This window comes from Mobula hypostoma, chromosome 3 (genome assembly GCF_963921235.1).
Source record: "Mobula hypostoma chromosome 3, sMobHyp1.1, whole genome shotgun sequence".
Lineage (NCBI taxonomy): Eukaryota > Metazoa > Chordata > Chondrichthyes > Myliobatiformes > Myliobatidae > Mobula > Mobula hypostoma.
In genome coordinates this window covers 172,306,678-172,327,338 of record NC_086099.1, presented here as the reverse complement: position 1 = coordinate 172,327,338, position 20,661 = coordinate 172,306,678, and the positions used below count along the sequence as shown (strand labels likewise).

General features: G+C 43.3%; 1 protein-coding gene across 1 annotated transcript in view; it reads left to right on the top strand.

Annotated features, from left to right (window-relative positions):
- Positions 1–1,024: 1,024 nt before the first annotated feature.
- gatad1 (GATA zinc finger domain containing 1) overlaps positions 1,025–20,661 on the top strand; it is a 31,304-nt gene continuing 11,667 nt past the window's right edge. Inside the window, exons 1-3 of the mRNA XM_063044104.1 lie at positions 1,025–1,346; positions 14,213–14,338; positions 15,688–15,747. Coding sequence (XP_062900174.1) covers positions 1,164–1,346; positions 14,213–14,338; positions 15,688–15,747 — 369 coding nt within the window. The 5' untranslated portion in view covers positions 1,025–1,163. The remainder of the gene's footprint in view (positions 1,347–14,212; positions 14,339–15,687; positions 15,748–20,661) is intronic.

The following is a 20,661-nucleotide window of genomic DNA, read 5'->3' as shown; positions in this document are numbered from 1 at the left end:
TCTCTGTAATAACCACTAAATCATACCCCTTTACTGGGAAACTGGCACCAGCATTGGGGGAGCTGTCCCATTGGGATGGGCTCCACCCGAACAATAATGGAACCTGGATCCTGGTGAATCGCATGATGACAACTGTCAATAGGGCTTTAAACTAAATAACGGTGGGGGGGGGAGGAGGTGGGTTCAATAGATTAGAGGGGTATGGGTAAGGTAAAACAGTAAAGTGTGGATAAAGTAAAAACAAAAGTTAAAAAAGAGAAAACTAAGGGTGGAGTGCAGAAGTCAAGTGCAAAAGAGACAAAGGTTACTAGATTTGAAAGTTTCAAAGGTACACTTAATGTCAGAGGAAAGTATACAATATACATCCCGAAATTCTTTTTCTTCACAACCATCCACGAAAACAGAGGAATGCCCCAAAGAATGAATGACAGTTAAATGTTAGAACTCCAAAGCCCCCAGCTCCCCCTCCCACACATAAGCAGCAACAAAGCAACAATCCTGGCTCCCCCACCAGCAAAGCATCAATAAAGACACAGACTTGCAGTACCCCAAAGGCTGCTCGTTCACCCAGTAATTCGACATACTACAGTCTCTCTCTCTCTAATAGGGGGGAAAAAGAGGTGCCCCGTTTGAAAAGCGTAATGAGTGTAAGGGCACTTCATCTGAAGCAAGGTCAGTGAACTGCTAATGATGCAATTATGCTGTCATCCTAGGAATAAACCTGATGAATCTTCTGGATTGCCTCTAATGCTACCCCGTGTTTTAAATAAGGGGTCAAAACTCTGCACTATTACTAGAGGGTGAGCATTTAAGGTAAGAGGGGAGTTTGTGCTTACATACTGGTGGGTGGCTTGAATGTGCTGCCGGAGATAGTGGTGCAATAGGAACGTTTAAGAAGCTCTTTGGATCGCGGCTATGCAGAGAATGGTGGGATTAATGTGCACTGCGCGTTTAGTGCTCTGTCGGTTCGATGGGAGCAGGTGAAGAGCGCCGCTTTCTGGCAGTCCTCCCGGTCACCGGAGGGCGCTGCTGACCGGTCTTCCCACCGGCCGGGGAGGCGATGTGGGCAGGTACGGTGCTGTGCCGAGGGTTAGCTGGGGAAGGGCCGGGTTTGGTGCTGTGACTCCTTAAATTAATTGGCGCTCGGACCAGAAGCCGACAAGATGCCGCTGGGTTTAAAGCCATCGTGCAGCGTGTGCAAGGCCAACTCGTCGGCCATGTGGAGGAAGAGCAGCCAGGGCGACATCGTCTGCAACAACTGCGCCGGGAAAAGCCCCGGCCCCGGCTCGGCCTCGGCACCGGGAGCGGCTCCGCCAGCGCAGCAGAGCAACGGCGGTGGGAAGCAGGTGAGAGAGACCAGGGCCTCTGTCTGGACGCTGACCCCTCCCAGGGAATGGTGCGCGGTTGATCCCTAGCAACAAATGAAGAGGGGCTGGAAGCTGAAGGCCTCTGAGACCGCCTCTGCTTCACCAAAAACTAAGGCCGTTTAATAGACAGTTGTTTTGAGGGTGTTTGGTTCGAGAGTTGATGTAGACCAGACACAGGAAGATGTCATTTGGCGTCTTGAGTTAGCCCTAGCGCCGTGTAGAGACACAAACAACAGGAATTCTGCAGATGCTGAAAATTCAAGCAACACACATCAAAGTTGCTGGTGAACGCAGCAGGCCAGGCAGCATCTCTAGGAAGTGGTGCAGTCGACGTTTCAGGCCGAGACCCTTCGTCAGGACTAACTGAAGGAAGAGTTAGTAAGAGATTTGAAAGTTGGAGGGGGAGGGGGAGATCCAAAATGATAGGAGAAGACAGGAGGGAGAGGGATGGAGCCAAGAGCTGGACAGGTGATAGGCAAAAGGGATACGAGAGGATCATGAGGCCTCCTCTACTGTAAAGATGAAGCCACACTCGGGTTGGAGGAACAACACCTTATGTTCAATCTGGGTAGCCTCCAACCTGATGGCATGAACATCGACTTCTCTAACTTCCGCTAATGCCCCACCTCCCCCTCGTACCCCATCTGTTACTTATTTTTATACACATTCTTTCTCTCACTCTCCTTTTTCTCCCTCTGTCCATCTGAATATACCCCTTGCCCATCCGCTGGGTCCCCCCTCCCCCGCCCCCTTGTCTTTCTTCCCGGACCTCCTGTCCCATGATCCTCTCATATCCCTTTTGCCTATCACTTGTCCAGCTCTTGGCTCCATCCCTCCCCCTCCTGTCTTCTTCTATCATTTTAGATCTCCCCCTCCCCCTCCAACTTTCAAATCCCTTACTCACTCTTCCTTCAGTTAGTCCTGACGAAGGGTCTCGGCCTGAAACGTCGACTGCACCTCTTCCTAGAGATGCTGTCTGGCCTGCTGCGTTCACCAGCAACTTTTATGTGTGTTCCGTGTAGAAACATCCAGTTTTTGGTATCCCGTTTATTATTGTAATATTGTCTTGCATATTGTATATACAGATTAAATCGTTACATGGTGCATTGAGATTGAACAGGTTAAACAAAATCGCAGAATAAACTAACAGGTGCAGAGGAAGTTCAGGTAAGGTGCATATCATAACGAAGGACGAGAGTCCATCTTTTGGTTATAGGGAACCCACTTAATAGTTTTATGACAGTGGGATGGAACTGTCTGTGAGCCAGGTGATAGGTGCTATCAGGCTTTTGTATCTTCTGCCCAATCGAAAAGGGGAGAAGAGAAGATGTTTGGGGGTGGGTGGGGTGTTTGATTACGCTGACTGCTTTTTTGAGGCAGTCTATAGAAGGGAGGCTGGTTTCTGTGACATGCTGAACTGTCCAGAATTCTGCAGACTCTTGTGTGCAGAGCAGTAACTATGCCAAGCCAGCAAATCTAATTTTTGTTTGTAAGTCCCAAATGAATCGCAACCCACTATTGCTTTCAAATAGTGAGTTTCAGATTAAGGTTATTCTGTGTAAATAGTTTTTCCCTCCTATCTCTCATTTGTTCAAGTTCAATAGGTTCAGTAAGTACATTTAACATGAATGTAAGTACATTCAGTAAGTGAAATGTATATAATATACATCCTGAAGTTCTTTTTCTCCGCAACCATCCACGAAAACAGAGGAGTGCCCCAAAGAATGAATGACATTTAAACGTTAGAACCCCAAAGCCCCCCTGCCCAGCTCTCCACTCCCACGCACAAGCAGTAGCAAGGTAACGATCCCTCCCCTCCCCGAGCAAAAAAAGCATCGGTGCCCTCCACCGAGTGTGCAGCAAAGCATCAATAAAGATACAGACTTGCAGTACCCCAGAGACTGCTTGTTCACCCGTTATTCGACATGCCATAGGCTCTCTCTCGCGCGCACGCATGCTCTCTCTCCCCCTAATAAGAGATAAAGGGGTGTCTCTGTTTCACAGTGAGAGGGGAGATATAACAAAGAACTCACTGATTTATTATGTTAAATGTCTGTTGCGTCACTTTTTCCGAGGCCTGTGCCCAGAGAATTGGCCCCGGAAAGGTTCAGGTCTGTGGACACACAGCTCCCGATGTTCCGTGTTCTCCCGCAATGCCTCAGTCGGGGGCACTGGCCTTGAATGAGCCTGTCTCCAGAGCCATGAAAATCCAGCACCCTGATGGCGCACGAGTCTTCCAGGCCGCGACCTTGGCATATCGAAAAACTGCCAGTTATGGCACCCTGAGATTGGGTCCCATTTCTGCAAAGAACTGAAGTCAGAGTGCAAATCCAAATCAGGGTCTTCAAAAGAACCTGGAAAAGGGAAAAAAGAGATATCAAAGATAGAAACAGAGCTGTTTCTGAAGATGCAAGCAAAGGAGTTGCCGTTTAGCGCCATCTTAACTTTGCTCCGCCCTCCAATTGTCTTTCAAATGTAGACATGTATACGGTCAAATGAAACAACCATTCCTTCACACCAAGATGTATAACACAGTACATAGAACACACACACAATGCCTAAAGTAATATCACGAGCAAATTAAATAATAAAGTACATTTACGACACTAATTGAAAAATAAACAACATAAAAGCACTGGCGCTTCATGCGTGATGTGGTCTGGGTGGTGGCATGGAGTTCAGTAGTCTTCCTGTGGAAAAGAAGTTCTTACCTTATTGCTACAGTACCTCCTGCCTGCTGGTGGGGTGAAAGAGATTGTTGGACAGATGGGAGGGGACATTAACTTGCTAAGGACCCTATGTACACAACGCTCTTGACAAATATCTCTATTGGATGGAAGAGAGACCCTGATGATCCTTTCTGCACTCCTCGCAATCCCTTGTAGGGACTTGTGGTCAGATGCTTTGCGATTCCCCTACCAGATGGTGATGAGTTGGACAAGACACTTGATGGTGCTCCTGTGAAAATTGATTAAAATGGGGTGAGGGGGGAGCCTCACTCACCTCACTCTCCTCAAGAAGTGGAGATGCTGCTAGGCTTTCTGACCAAAGAGGTGGGGTTGAGGGACCAGATGAGATTGCCCATTATATGCACTCCCAGAAACTTTGTGTTCCTAACTCTCCCCACGAGGAGGAGCCATGTATGAGTGGTCCGTCTGCACCTTCCTAAGGTCCACGATCATCCCTATGGCCTTGTCCACATTGAGACTCGCGTTCTGCTCACACCATTCTACTAGCCGCTCACCCTCCTTTCTGTATGCCATCTTGTCAGCGTTGTTGACTGTGCCATTAGCAAACTGGATCTAGCAGTGCAGTCATGCATCAGCCTGTAAACAGCAGTGGGCTGAGTACACCGAGCTGGGAAATGCCAGTGCTCAGTGTGATGGAGCTAAGACGTTTCTGGCAACATGGACTGACTGGCCTTTCTATCAAGAAGTCTATGAGCCAGTTACAGAGTGAGGTGTTGAGACATGGCGAGGACAGTTTACGCAGCAGCTTCTAGGGATGATATTAAACGCCAAGCTGAAATCAATATACAGCAGGCTGGTGTATGAGACTCTCCAGGTGAGACTGGGCGGTCTGGAGTGCAGAGACTATGGCACCAGCAGTAGATTGAATTGAGCGATAAGCAAAAGTATTATCATCTCCTTCCCCAGTACTTGATTTATGCAGTAAGTGGCATGATCCATTGCTCCCTGAAAGAGCTAACACGAGAAACTGTATGACATTCGTGCCTTCATCACTCGGATATTGAGTAGAAAAGTCGAGAAGTCCTGTTTCAATGAGGTAAAGTTGGTTAGGCCCTATTTGGAGATCTGGTCACTGCCTTACAGAAAGGATGTGGAGGCTTTGATGCGTGTGAAAAGAGGTTTCCTAGGATGTTGCTTGGAGGAATTCAACAAACTTGGATTGTTTTGTCTTGAGGGTCAGAGATTGGGAAACAGTGTGATAGGAGTGTATATAATTTTGAGCAGCATAGATAGGGTAGATGGTCAGAGAATTTTTCCCAGCATGGCAATGCCAAATACCAGCAAGCCTAAGGTGAGAGGGGGAAAAAGTTTAATGAAGATTTATAAGCTCTCTGCACAGAGAGCCTTATAGGTGCTCGGAATGTGCTGCCAGTGGAAGAGGAGGACACACGTAATAACAATGTGTAAGAGGCATTTAGAGAGACGTATGTCAATCCAGTTCTTGTTTGAAAGTACCAAGTGAATCACATCCTCCCACATTTGCAGCAAGTTTCATATCATAGTTACTCTCCATGTAAAGTTTTTTTCCATCCTACTTATCATATGTTTGATGTGGAATTTCTCTTGTTAGTGTTCTCAGAGGTGTTTCAGCTAAGAGTTTGAACTATACAGTGTCCCTTTGTTTAAAGTTTCATGAGATCAGTATCAAAGGCATTAACCAACTGATGAAATTTTCTTAGGCTACGTCCACACTAGACCGGATAAATCCGTAACCAAAGCTTTTTCTCTTCGTTTTGGCCCTCCGTCCACACTGAAATGGCGTTTTCCTCTCCCGAAAATGGAACTTTTCTAAAAATGCTCTCCAGAGTGTTTAAATCTGAAAACGCCGGTTGGGCATTGTGTGTATGGGGTAACCGGAGGTTTTAAAAAACCTGTCATCCCTTTCATCGGTGAAGAGACTATGACCGTAGGAAATGTTTCCAGGGTGACCCCTCTGTGGGAGTGTGGAAGATGTTGGTGGGGTCACCTGGGGGTCTGTGTAGCTATTGTAGTGGCTGTGAGGCTGGTATTGTGGCGGTGAAAAGTACTTGGGGGGGGTGCGGGGGGGAGCCGTCATATTCCTCATCATTGCAAATCCCTCTACAACCGAGTGAGTCAGTTTTTCAATGTTCGTTGTCAGCCGGGTCATACTGTCCGTGAACTCCCTGTCGGTTGCCTCCATACGCTCCAGTATTTTTTTTTTAGTTTTAAGTCCTCCTGCATGAGAGCCAACAGCTGTCCGTCGTTTGGCAATTTCCTTTCAAGTTTTTCTAGTCTGTAACTGGACAAATACACACCAAGTATACTGTTTCCTCTTCACTTGTTTTCTGTAGATGTGTCCTGCGCATGCCCAGGAGGAGGAGATTCGCCCAAATACCTGTTTTAATGTGGACGGAGGTATTTTCCAAAACGCCTGGTGTGGATGCCTATCTTTTTTACTTGAAACCGGCATTTTCAAAATTATCCGGTCTAGTGTGGACATAGCCTTAGATAAAAAGGCCTGAAGCCTGGAGAAACCACTTACAAGTTAATTGGGCCATTAGTTAATCAGGGCAGCTGCTTATTTGGGACAACTCATAGAGCAGAAGCTATTGAGAAAATAGCTGGGATTCCCTTTGTTTATTTGGGATAATATGCAGCTTAAAATGGGCAGGAGACTGTTGCTGAACAGTTACTAACTAGCATCAGTCACATGCACTTATGTGGCCATTAGGTAGTACATGGTGTTTAGAGTAGACAGTTTTTAAATTACAGTCAGTTGTGTGTTTGTTCAGAAAGCAGTGATTTTTGTGACTGGTAGTTGGTGAGAAATAAGCAGCAAGTCAATTCGGAACTGTTTTGCTTGCTGCGGTTTCAAGCATTCAGGCTCGGAGATGCCACAAATGGCCAAGAGTAAAAATGAAACTATTTCACTGCTTCAGCACGTTAGGAACTATGGATAATTCAAAGCTATCAACAGTCATCTTGAATATTACAATGAAAATGAAGATTCAGAGGATGCAATCGTCGAAAACATTGCGTGAAGGCAGTCAATTATCTACACTAGGTATCTGCCCTATTTTGTTCATTTGCAATCAATCAAAAGAACATGGCAGCGTACACACGACGAATTCCTCTGTCTATAACTATTAGAAACTAATACGTACACAGTTTTATAGTATTGTAGTAATATTCATAGTGTTCTAATTCTGTATTTCATTTAAATATGTAACTTGTTATTCAGTTAAACTTTGGTTTGTCTTTTTTTTGTTCCTTTTTAACTATTTCTGTGAAACTTCAGCAATTTGGACAGCCCATTAGGTCAAAATGTACTGCTCCCGATGTGTCCTAATTAACCGGAATCCACTGTATTCTGTTCAATGAGCAAATTATACTGTGCTGGCTCTCTGCACATCTATGTTTGATCTGGATTCAGTATTATTTGTGGTTTAACTGGTATGTAATAAGTGGTCATCTTAAATTCCTTGTAGTCTATGCCTGTATTTAAAGACTAGAAGCCCATATACTTTTTAATCAACTTTCTCAATCTCCTTTACCATTTTAAACAAACTTTATATATAAAGGCTGAGGTTTAGAGTCATATAGAGCGATATAGCACAGATAGCACCATATTGCTCACCTAGGTAGTCTGTGCTTTGGCTATATTTTGAGGAAAAGACCAAATCTAAATAATCTAAAAAAAGAGGACTGAGTGTTCTCATAATCTAAAAGACTATTATCATTCGCCTTACTGATGTTTCTTACTTTAAATATTTCTATAAGGTTGCCAGGAAATAAAGATCGAGCCTGGCCAACCTCTCAGCTCAGACCCTCTAGTCCTGACAACATCCTTAGAAATCTTTTTGCACATTTTTCAGTTAAATTAATTTTTTCCTATAACAGTAACCAAAATGGTACACAGTACTCCCAAATGCAGCCTCACAATGACTTGTAGAACTGCGACCTAATGTCCCAGCTCTTGCCCTCAATGTCCTGACTGATGAGGTCGACCATGCTAAACACCCTTTGTGCCATTCTGTCTACCTGTGATGCTGCTTTCAATGAACTATGCACAGGGACTTCCTTTATCCCATTACACTACCTAGTGCCCTACCATTCATAGTACAAGTCCTACACTGGTTTGGCTTTTCAAAATGCGTTACCTCTCACTTATCTGTATTGAAATCTATTTGCCTCTCCCTGGGCCACTTATCTAATGGTTAAATATCCCCTATAATCTGCAATAACTTCCTTCACTATCATCTGCGGACTTACTGATCAAGCCTTGTACGTTTGCAATTGTAGTATATAAATAACGAATAACAAGACTCCCGATACCAACTCCTATGGCATTCTACTAGGCAGTGCTCTCCTTTTAGATTTCTACCTTCTGATTTATATTGCTTCCTCTGAATCATCCTATCAAAATGTAATCCGTCAAATTTTATGTGCCACATATGCACTCATTATAGTTTGTATCTCTTCAACATCTGTTACTTTACTCTTTAAAGTTCACTATTCATCCATAGAGTCATAAAGAATTACAGCACAGAAACAGGCCCTTTGGCCCATCTAGTCCATGTTGAAACCATTTAAATAGCCTACTCCCATCAACCTGCACCAGACCATAGCCTTCCATACCCCTACTATCTACGTACCTATCCAAACTTGACTTAAGCGTTGAAATCGAGCTCACATTCACCACTTGTGCTGGTAGCTTATTCCACACTTTCATGTCCCTCTGAGTGAAGACGTTTCCCCTCGCGTTCCCCTTAAACTTCTCACCTTTCACCATTAAGCCATGACCTCTGGTTGTAGTCACCCGGCCCAACCTCCGTGGAAAAAGCCTGCTTCCATTTACTCTATCTATACCCCCCATAATTTTATGTATCTCTATCAAATCTCCTCTCAAGCTTCTACGTTCTAAAGAGTACAGTCATAACCTATTCCATCCTTCCTTATAACTCAGATCCTCCAGACCAGGCTGTAAATTTTCACTGCACTCTTTCAACCTTATTTATATCTTTCCTGTAGGTAGGTGACCAAGACTGCACACAGTACTCCAAATTAGGCCTCATCGATGTCTTACACGACTTTAACATAATATCCCATCTCCTGTACTCAATACATTGATTTATGAAGGTTAATGTACCAAAAGCTTTCTTTATGACCCTATCTGCCTGTGGCACCACTTTCAATGAATTATGGATCTATATTCCTAGATCGCTTTGTTCTACCGCACTCTTCAGTGGCATACCATTCACAGTGTAAGGCCTATCCTGGTTGGTCCTATCGAAGTGAAAAACCTTGCACTTGTCTGCACTAAATTCCATCTTCCATTTTTTCCGGCTGATGCAGATTATTTTGCGAGCCATGATAGCCTCTCTCACTGTCCACTACATCCCAATCTTGGTGTCATCCACAAATTTGCTGATTCAGTTAACCATATTATCATCATCCAGATCATTGATATAGATGACAAACAACAAAGAACCCAGCACCAATCCCTGTGGCACACCACTAGTCACATGCTTCCAGTCAGAGAGGCACCACTCTACTACCTCTTGCTGGCTTCTCCCGCAAAGCCATGTCTAATCCAATTTACTACCTCATCCTGAATGCTGAGTAACTGAACCTTCTTGACCAGCGGGGCCTTGTCACATGCCTTACTAATGTCCACGTAGACAACATCTGCTACACAAAATAATCTGCAGATGCTATTGTCAAAGGAACACTCACAAGGCGCTGGAGGAACTCAGCAGGTCAGTCAGCATCAGTTGAAAAGATTAGTCGACGTTTCGGGCCGAAACCCTTCGTCAGGACTGAAGGAAGCACTTTGGGGAGGGTTGAACATAGAATTCTTCAACTTCCGGTAATTCTCTTCCCCCTCCCTTCCTCTATCCCTATTTCACATCACCTCCCTCATAGTTCTGCCTCCTTCTACTACTTTGCATTGTTCTCCTGCCAATCACCTCCCTGCTTCCCCTCCCCCACCCCTTTGTCTTTAAAATTACTGTTTTTTTCAACTATCAGCATTCTTCAAACCCTCCCCAAAGTTCTTCCTTCAGTCCTGACGAAGGGTTTTGGCCCGAAACGTCGACTAATCTTTTCAACTGATGCTGACTGACCTGCTGAGTTCCTCCAGCGCATTGTGAGTGTTCCTCAGACAACATCTGCTGCATTGCCTTCATCCGTTTTCCTGGTAACTTCCTTGAAAAACGCTACAAGATCGGTTAGACATGACTTACAATGCATGAAGCCATGCTGACTATCTTTAATCTGTCCATGTCTATCCAAATACTTGTATATGCAGTCCCTTAGAATACCTTCCAGTAACTTTCTCACAGCTGATGTCAGACTCACTGGCCTATAATTTCCTGGTTTCTGTTTAGAGCCTCTTTTAAACAGCAGAACAACATTGGCTATCCTCCAATCCTCTGGTACCTCTCTTGTTGCTAAGGATATTTGAAGTATTTCTGCTAGGGCCCTAGCTATTTCTGCACTTGCCTCTTAATAGGGTCTGAGGGAACACTTCATCAGGCCCTGAGGATTTATCCACCCTGATTTGCCTCAGGGTAGCAAACACCTCCTCCTCTGTAATCTGTACAGGGTCCATGAAGTTGATATCTATCGACTCTATCCATCTCCTGAGTAAATATAGACGCAAAGAATGCATTTAAGATCTCCCCCATCTGTTTTAGCTTGACACATAGAGGACCATTCTGGTCTTCTGGAGGACCAATTTTGTCCCCTTGGAATCCTTTTGCTCTTAACATACCTGTAGAATCCCTCAGAATTCTCCTTCACCTTGTCTGCTAGAGCAACTTCAGGCCTTCTTTTAGTTTTCCTAATTTCTTTCTTAAGTGTTCTCTTGCATTTCTTGTACTCCATAAGCACCTCATTTGTTCCTACTTGCCTATACCTGCTATGCACCTTTTTTTAGCTTAACCAGGGCCTCAATATCTTGAAAAACAAGATTCCCTACACCCATTATCTTTATCTTTTATTCTGACAGGCACATACAAGCTTTGTACTCACAAAATTTCGTTACTGAGTTTACCTTCGCCAGAAAGCAGCCTGTCCCAAAACACACTTGACAGATTATATGCGATACCATCAAATTTGGCCTTTCTCCAATTGAGAATCTCAACCCACGAACCAGACCTATCTCTTTGGATATGTACTTTGAAGCTAATGGCATTATAGTCACTGAATGTAAAGTGTTCTCCTACACAAATTTCTGTCATCTGCCCTGTCTCATTCCCTAATAGCAGATCCAGACCACATGACATATGAGCAGAATTAGGCCATTTGACCCATCGAGTCTGCTCTGCCATTCAATCATGGCTTTTTTCCCCTCCTCGGCCCCACTTCCCAGCCTTCTCCCTGTAACCTCTGATGCCTTGTCCAATCAAGAACCTATCGTGCTCTGCCTTAAGTACCTAATGACCTGGCCTCCCCAGCTGCCTGTGGTAATAAATTCCACAAATTTACCACCCACTGGCTAAAGAAATTACACCTCTGTTTTAAATAGACGCCCTCGTGTCCTAGACTCCCCCACCACGGGAAACATCCTTTCCACGTCTACTCTGTCTAGGCCTTTCAACATTGGAAAGGTTTCCCACCAACCTACCGTCTTTGGGCTGTTTCTGTTACTTGGTATTAGTTTGTCAAATACCATGGTGTTTTGCCAGTTACTGAGGTGTTACTGCTCCTTATGAAAGTTCAAAGTAAATTTATTATTAATTTATTTTATTCATTTATTGAGATACAGTGCAGAATAGGCCCTTCCAGCCTTTTGAGCTGCTCTGCCCAGCAACCCCCCATTTAAGCCGAGCCTAATCACAAAACAATTTACAATGACTAATTAGCCTACCAACAGTACATTTTTGAACTGAGGGAGGAAACCCATGCGGTCACGGGGAGAACATACAAACTCCTTATCGACAGCAGGAATTAATGTACATATATGTCACCGTACACTACCTTGAGGTTCATCTTCTTGTAGCCATTTACAGGAAAACAAAGCAACACAATAGAATCAATGATAAAAGAAGTGACCAACAGCCAATATGTAAAAGAAGATGAACTGTGCAAATAAAATTAAATAAATAATACTGAGAACATGAGTTGTAGAGTCCTTAAAAGTGAGTCCATAGGTTGTAGAATCACTTCAGAATTGAGGAGAGTAAAGTTTTCCACACTAGTTCAGGAGCTTGGGGTTTTAAGGCAATAGCTGTCCCTGAACCTGGTGGAGTGGGAGCTAAGGTTCCTGTATCTTTTTCCTGATGGAAGCAGCAAGAGGCGAGCATAGCCTGGGTGGCTGGGGTCCTTGATGATGGGTGCTCAATATGGCAGCACTCCTTGTAGATGTGTTCAGTGGTGGGGAGGGATTTCCCTGGATGGACTCAGCTGTATCCTCCACTTTCTGTAGACTTTTCCATTCTTGGCCATTGGTGTTTCCTTGCCAGTTTGTGATGCAACCAGTCAGAATGCTCTCCACCATGCATCTATAGAAGTTTGTCCAAGTTATAGATGACATGCCAAATCCGTGCAAACTTCTAAGAAAGTAGAGGCACTATTGTTCCTTTTTTGTGATGACACTTAACTGCCGGTGCTAGGACAGCTCCTCTATATGTTAACGCCAAGGGATGTGAAGTTACTGGCCCTTTTCACCTCCAATCCCCTGATGAGGACTGGGTCATGGACTTCTAACTTCTTCCTCCAGTAGTTAATAATCAACTCTTTGGTTTTGCTGACATTAAGTGAGAGGTGGTTGTGGCGCCATTCAACCAGATTTTCATTCTCCCTCCTATATGCCAATTCATCATCGCCTCAGATTCGCCCAATGATAGTGGTGTTGTCAGCAAACAAATATGGCTTTGGAGCTCTACTTAGCCACACCGTAAAGGATATGCTAACGCCAAGGGATCAGGGAGCTAAGCACACAGCCCTGTGGTTCACCTATGCTGATGGTGATTGTGGAAGAGATGTTGTACCAATCCATACTGACTAGAGTCTTCAAGTGAGGAAATGCCTCTAGTTCCACAGGGTGGTATCAAGCTTAGCGATTGGTTTCACGAGGATGATGGTGTTGAATGCTGAGCTGTAATCATTGAAGAGCATCCTGATGTATGCATCTTCATTGTCCAGACGTTCCAGAGCTGAGTGAAGAGCTAATGAAGTGTCATCTGTTGACCTGTTATGACAGTAGGCAAATTGGAGCAATTCCAAGTCGTCCTCAAGCAGGAGTTAATGTGCTTCATGACCAATCTCTCAAAGCAATCCATCACAGTGGATGTAAGTGCTACAGGCTGATTATTCCATGCCCTTCAGTCCCAGTCCCAGTAACAAGAATATTATATGGCACTTCAAGCACTTCAAGTGTCTATTGAAGTCCTTGTGTGTGTGTGTGTGTGTGTGTATATATATATGTGTACACACACACACATATACATATATATCTCAGAAAACAGCATTTTCCTTGTAGACTTACCTGTTACTCATCAAAACTTTTATCTGGTTTACTAGACAAGATTTTCGTTTAAGATTTCTGTTTAAGCTGGTTTACTGTAATTGGTTTCCCCTTGTCCATGTGACTGCTAATTCTGTCCCAAGTTCTTGTTTTGAGAACTTCCCCAGCCGCCAAGGTTAAAATGACATATCTGTTGTTGCTAGGTTTATCCTTGTGCCCTTTTTATTTTGAACAAGGGTGTAACATTTGCAATTTTACAGTCCTACAATCACCAACCCTGAATCTGTAGATGTCTGGAAGGTTATGATGAGAGCTTTTGCAATTTTCTTCCTTATTTCCATTGGCAGCCTAGCCAGTATCTTAATAAGGTTATTTATCTAGTTTAACTGCAGCTGGCCTTTCCAGGACCTCTTCTTTGTTAGTTTTTAACACACCCACAATTGAATTTAGCTTCCTTTGATAAGGCATCTGCAGCATCATCTTTTTAATGATTGATGCAAATGCTTATTTGGTACCTTAGCGTTCCCTCTTCCTCCATGAGAATATTTCCTTTTCAGTCTATGATGTGTCCCACCTCTCCTCTGGCAACACTTTTTCTGTTCACCTGCCTTTTTTTTAATATCCTTTCATATTTAATCTCTTTTTTTTTTGTGTTTTGACAGGCAAAGCAAGAAATTCACAGACGATCTGCAAGGTTACGGAACACAAAATACAGGTCTATGCCTCCCACTGAGAAAAAAGTTTCTACCAAAGGAAAGGGCCGTAGGCATATATTCAAATTAAAAAATGTAAGGCGGTTGAAAGGTACAGTCTTTGAATATTTAAAGCTCTTGGGGATGAGATGAAAAAAGTTGTTCAACTAGTGTAATTATTTTAACTCGATCTGACTGGTTCACTATATAATTTATCAATCATTCTGAGAGTCTTATATCTGGTACTCATTAATAGTTGATGCCCTTTGTTCTTTAAAAAAAATTTTCATCCTGAGTTGCTTGCAATGGATCTTTTATTAAGTGTGGAATGTAAAAGGGTCTGAAAGTGCACGGATGACTACCATGGTTAAATCCATGACTGTGATACATTTATTGATTGTGTATTCCAGTAACTGAACTTCTAGAAAATGCTTATGACAGCATAGTTATGGCACTTAAATGTCCATGAGTAATTTATTTTGGAGAAAATTTCACCCTCTCTTTTCCCATGAACTACATGGCAGTACTGTAGGGGAAATGTAAGCTGTGCTGCCCTATTTAATAAGTGATATCATTTAACGGTGTATTTCAAATAGAGAGTATGGCACTGTAGCTTAGTTGATGTTTAAGGCACAGAAGGTGGTCTTTAAATCTGTTGTACCCATTTAAGCCAAAATGGATCTCTGTTATCACTTCTACGACCTTTAGGGTTGTTATTATTCCTTTTTACCCTCTCTAAGCTTCTCAGAATCAGAATCAGGTTTATTATCATTGGTATGTGTCACGAAATTTGTTAACTTGATTTTGTACCCTTCAGTTAAATTTGATTTTGGTTATTTCAAAGAAAATTACCCAACCTAGTCAATTTTTCGCAACCATATTTCTCCAGTCCTGGCAACTAACTAGAAAATCTCCCCTGTACACTTATGGCATATTCTTCCTGTAATCTGATGACCAGAAATACACAAATAATGTAAATCTTGTCTTCCTAGTATTTCGCAGTTCTAGCCTGACCTGGAATCTAGTTGTTCATGTCTAATTTGCAGTCTCTTGTGTCTCAATCTAGCCTGACCTACCTGCTTGGCAGATAAAGGCTAACATTATGATATTTAATATTCTGGTTTTGATTTTGTAAAATTATAATAGTGGAATTTGATAAGGGACCTGTTGACTATCAGAATTGTAAGAGAAATGCTGAAAATTGGGAGTTTTATAGTATTGCATTCACTTGCATATAAGACCAGAAAACTAGCTTCTTATTTTATGATTGAAAGTAAAGATATTTTGCATGTTAAGAAGGTGCACTGTAGAATAATTAGTTGTACATAGAACAAATTCTATTCCTTGTTAGGCAGTCTTTAATGTAATCTCTTGCTCTCCAGTTCCTCATCTTTATTTTTCAAATGCTGGTTTAGTATAATGACTGAGTCTTTTATACTTTACAGCCAATTAAAGCACCAGAGTCTGTGTCTACAATAATCACATCTGAATCTATTTTCTATGGGGTAAGACTTTTTTCAGTTCTATTGCATATTTTTAAGAGAAATATCTGATAGAGATCTCATTCTTGCTTTGAAAAAGTTATTTTTATCAGTGGATATCACTGATATGAAGTAAAGTTCGTTTTCTGGCAGTGGTACAGTGAAAAGGCATAAAATTACTATAAGTTACAAAATAAATAGTGTAAAAGAAAGGAATAACCAGGTAGTGCTCATGGACTCTTCAGAAAGATGGCAGAGGGGAAGCAGATGTTCCTAAATCCTTGCATGTGGGTCTCCAGGCTCCTGTACCTCATCCCTGATGGATAGTAACAAGAAGAAAGCATTTCCAGGATGATCCACCTCAGGCCAGTGTCAATCAGGGCTTTAGATATTCTGAGCAATGGGACCAACATGCATGAAACAGCACATCCTAATGCCATCATCATCGTTTTGGGGGATTTCAACCCGACCAGTCTGAAAAAAATCACTAAACAGTTACCATCAACAGATCATTTGCAATGCCAGAGGTAACAACACACTGGATCATTGCTACATTACCATCAAGAATACCTACTGTGCAATTCCACACCCTCACTTCAGGAAGTCTGATCACCTGGCTATACTTCTACAGGAGGATCAAGAAGGTATGGACAAGAGAAGCACAGGAATGCTTACAGGACTGCTGTGAATTGGTGGTTTGGACTGTATTCAGGGATTCATTTTCGAATCTGGATTAGTACCCTGCAGTTGTTACCGACTTCATTAAAACTTGTATGGATAGGTGTGTGCCTACAAAGACTTGCTGTACATTCCCAAACTAAAAGCCGTGGATGAAGGCTAGATCTGTAACATTCAAGGCTGGTGATCCAGGTTAGTACCAGAAAATCAGGTATGACTTGCAGAGGGCTATTTCAGGCGAAGAGACAATTTCGAACAACATTGGAGGCAACATCGGACGTACGACAATTCTGGCAGGGCTTGCAAGACATTGCTTCCTAGAAAGCGAAACCCAAAAGCATGAACGGCAGTGATGCTTCACTACCAGATGAACTCAACGCCTTCTATGCCCGCTTTGAAAGGGAAAATATAACTACAGCTGTGAAAATCCTTGCTGCACCCGGTGACCCTGTGATCTCTGTCTCAGAGGCCGATGTTAGGCTATCTTTAAAGAGGGTGAACCTTCACAAGGCAGAAGGTACCTGGTAAGGCTCTGAAAACTTGTGCCAACCGCTTGACAGGAGTATTTAAGGACATTTTCAACCTCTCACTGCTACGGGTGGAAGTTCCCACTGCTTCAAACAGGCAACAAAAAGAGTAAGAAGAGTAATATGAGCTGCCTTAATGACTATTACCCAGTAGCACTAACATCTACAGTGATGAAATGCTTTGAGAGGTTGGTCATGACTAGATTGAACTCCTGCCTCAGCAAGGATCTGGACCCACTGCAATTTGCCTATCGCCACAATAGGTCAACAGCAAACACAGTCTCTATGGCTCTTCACACAGCCCTAGACCACCAGGGACAATATAAACACCTATGTCAGGATGCTGTTCATCGACTATAGCTCAGCATTTAATACCATCATCCCCACAATCCTGAATGATAGAACCTGGGTCTCTGTACCTTCCTCTGCAATTGGACCCTCGACTTCCTAACCGCAAGACCATAATCTTTGAGGATTGGTGACAGTATCTCCTCGCTGATGATCAACACTGGTGCACCTCGAGTATGTGCTTAGCCCACTGCTCTATTTTCTCTATACCCATGACTGTGTGGCTAGGCATAGTTCAAATACCATCAATAAATTTACTGATGATACAACCATTGTTGGTAGAATCTCAGATGGAGACAAGAGGGTGTACAGGAGTGAGATATGCCAACTAGTGGAGTGGTGTCACAGCAACAAACTTGCACTCAAGGTCAGTAAGATAAAAGAGCTGATTGTGGATTTCAGAAAGGGTAAGACGAAGGAACACATACCAATCATCATAGAGGGATCAGAAGTGGAAAGAGTGAACAGTTTCAAGCTCCCTGGTGTCAAGATCCCTGAGGACCTAGCCTGGTCCCAACATATTGATGCAGCTATAAAGAAGGCAAGACAATGACTATACTTCATTAGGAGTTTGAAAAGATTTGCTATGTCAACAAGTACACTCAGAAACTTCTATAGGTGTACCGTGGAGAGCATTCTGACAGGCTGCATCACTGTCTGGTATGGGGGTGGGGGGGGCCTACTCCACAGGACCGAAAGAAGCTGCAGAAAGTTGTAAATCTAGTCGGCTGCATCTTGGGTACTAGGCTACAAAGTACCCAGGACACCTTCGAGGAGCAGTGTCTGAGAAAGGCAGCATCCATTATTAAGGTCCCCTAGCACTCAGGGTACGCCATTTTCTCACTGTTACCTTCAGGTAGGAGGTACAGAAGCTTGAAGGCACACACACAGCGATTCCGGAACAGCTTCTTCCCCTCTGCCATCCAATTCCTGAATGGACATTGAACCTGTGAACACTACCTCACTTTTTTAATATTTATTATTTCTGGTTTTGCACGATTTTTAATCTATTCAATATACGTATATGTAATTGATTTACTTATTTTTTTTCCTTCTATATTATGTATTGCATTGAACTGCTGCTGCTAAGTTAATAAATTTCACAACACATGCCAGTGATAATAAACCTGATTTTGATTCTGTGGGACCTTAGTGATGGATGCTACCTTTCTTGCTCTTGAAGACATCCTTGATGGTGATGAGGGTTGTGGTTGTGTTGGAACTGGTGAGTTTACAAAGCTCTGTAGCCTGTTGTGATCCTTTTATTGGATCCTGCATATACTCTGCTGTGATGCAACTAGTTAGAATGCTCTTTACTGAAAATTGCAAAAGTGTCATGCCAAATCGGGCCGGCTGGTGGTGTAGTGGCATCAGCACTGGATTTCAAGGCAGATGGTCCTGAGTTCAGACCCAGCCGCATCCAACCTGGGCAGCAGCAGTACCTGCACGGAAGAAAGGCCTGGCAGTCTACTTCTGTATCTTGCCAAGAAAACCCTATGGACCCTACGGACTCAACTTAATGACTCAGCAACAGGCCAGATCACCTCAAACACATAACAAATTGAGCTGCTGGTGTGTCTTTCTCATGATTGTATCTATGCATTGGGCCCAGGATAAATCCTCTAAGGAGTTGACGCCCAGGAACTTGAAGCTGCTCACCCTTTCCTCCACTGGCCTGTCAATGAGGTCTGGCTGTATTTCTGACTTCCTCTTCCGAAAGTCCACAATCAGTTCCTTGGACTTGGTGATACTGAGTCAGTCCAAAATTGTTGTTGCAACACCAATTTTTCTCGCCACTCGATGCCTCCTTGTCGCCACCTGGGATATTCATATTGGCATTGTGATTTGTATGCTGCAGTTCACGGAGTTGGGGAGGATGTTAAAAGCCATGACCTCTCCATGAGGTAGTGAGTTTAGAAGTAGGAAGATGGTTTAAATGTATGGCTAACTTTTTGTTGAGAAGTAGCAAGTTTAGAAAGAGGAAGATAGAACAGTTAAATGCATGGCTAAGGAATGTAAGGGGGGGGCTTCAGATACTTGATAATTGTGTGGTGCTCTGGTTCGGCCAGCATGCGTTTGTCTAGGGGAAGGCATCCTCTGCCCCAGCCAAACTGAGAAATCTCGTTTGTATGCATGCTGCATGATGTGTTGCCCAGTAGAAATCCATACTGCAAAATATCAGACAGTACACCGTATGCAATTAAACGATTGAACTTTATAAATCTTAATCTGACTATAGGGTTAGTAAAGAAAATAAAAAGAAAAAGGGCCCGTGTTAATGAAACAGCCTAATCTGCACATGGGAGTTCACGGTTCTGTCCATTCGTTCCCCATCGACCTCTGAGCGTTGCTGACCCTTGGACCCTCGATCCAAATCCACTTTGTCCGGCGGTCTACCACCTCTCTCCACTTGCGTCTTCTCTCTGTATCTCTTGCCCACAAAAGACTGCGGAATCCCTTCTCTCAGACTCACAAGAAAGCACAACATGCGTCTCATTGGATGGTGCACACTCAAAAGCCCCCGTTATCTCTAGTCATAACCCAAAATTTGCTGCTACAGAGAAGCCATTACATTAGCAGTGAAGCCTTACAGCGCGTTACAACTGGCTGGAACGTTACTCAGGATGGTTTAAACTGGTGACGATGTGGTTGGGACCCAAAATGGCAGTGTAACAGGAGAGGAGAGAAGAAACATCTGTAGTAAATGTAGCAGACAGTCTTGTCAGCAGAGCAGCTGGTGATGGGTGGGGAGCATAAAAGGGCTAGTAGGTTTAAGTACATTTATACATTGATACAAGGTGCCTTCCAGATAAGACAGATGAGCTGACAGTGTGAATCTGCATGTAGGATTATGATATTGTGACAATTGTGGAAATATGGCTAAGGGAAGGAGAGGAGTATCAGTTCAAAGTACTGCAGACTGCATTTTCAGTGTGATTGGATGGGGCTCTAAAAAGAGAGGTGTTGTTCCACTGATGATTAAGGAGAGAGGATTACCTCAGTACTCAGGAGGGTATCCTGAAGGGGTCAGCAAATTAAGCTATATGGGTACAATTTAGAAATAAAAAAGGGGCAATCACTTTGGTGGGATTGTACTCTAGGCCTCCAAATAACCAGCAGGATTTAGAAGTACCAGTGTGTAGACAAATAGCAGTAGGATATTAAAGCAGTAGGCTTGTAGTAGTGCGTGATTGAACTGGCCCAGTATGGACTGGGATAGCCTTAATGATGTGGGCCAACATGAGGTGGAATTTGGTAATTGCATTCGGGAAGTATGTAGCTGTACTCAGCCTCAGGATGGGCAAATGGTGGGAGTGTTTGTGGAGGAATCCTTTGTGAATAGTGATCACAATTCAGTAAGCTTTAAAGTAGTCATGGAAGAGGA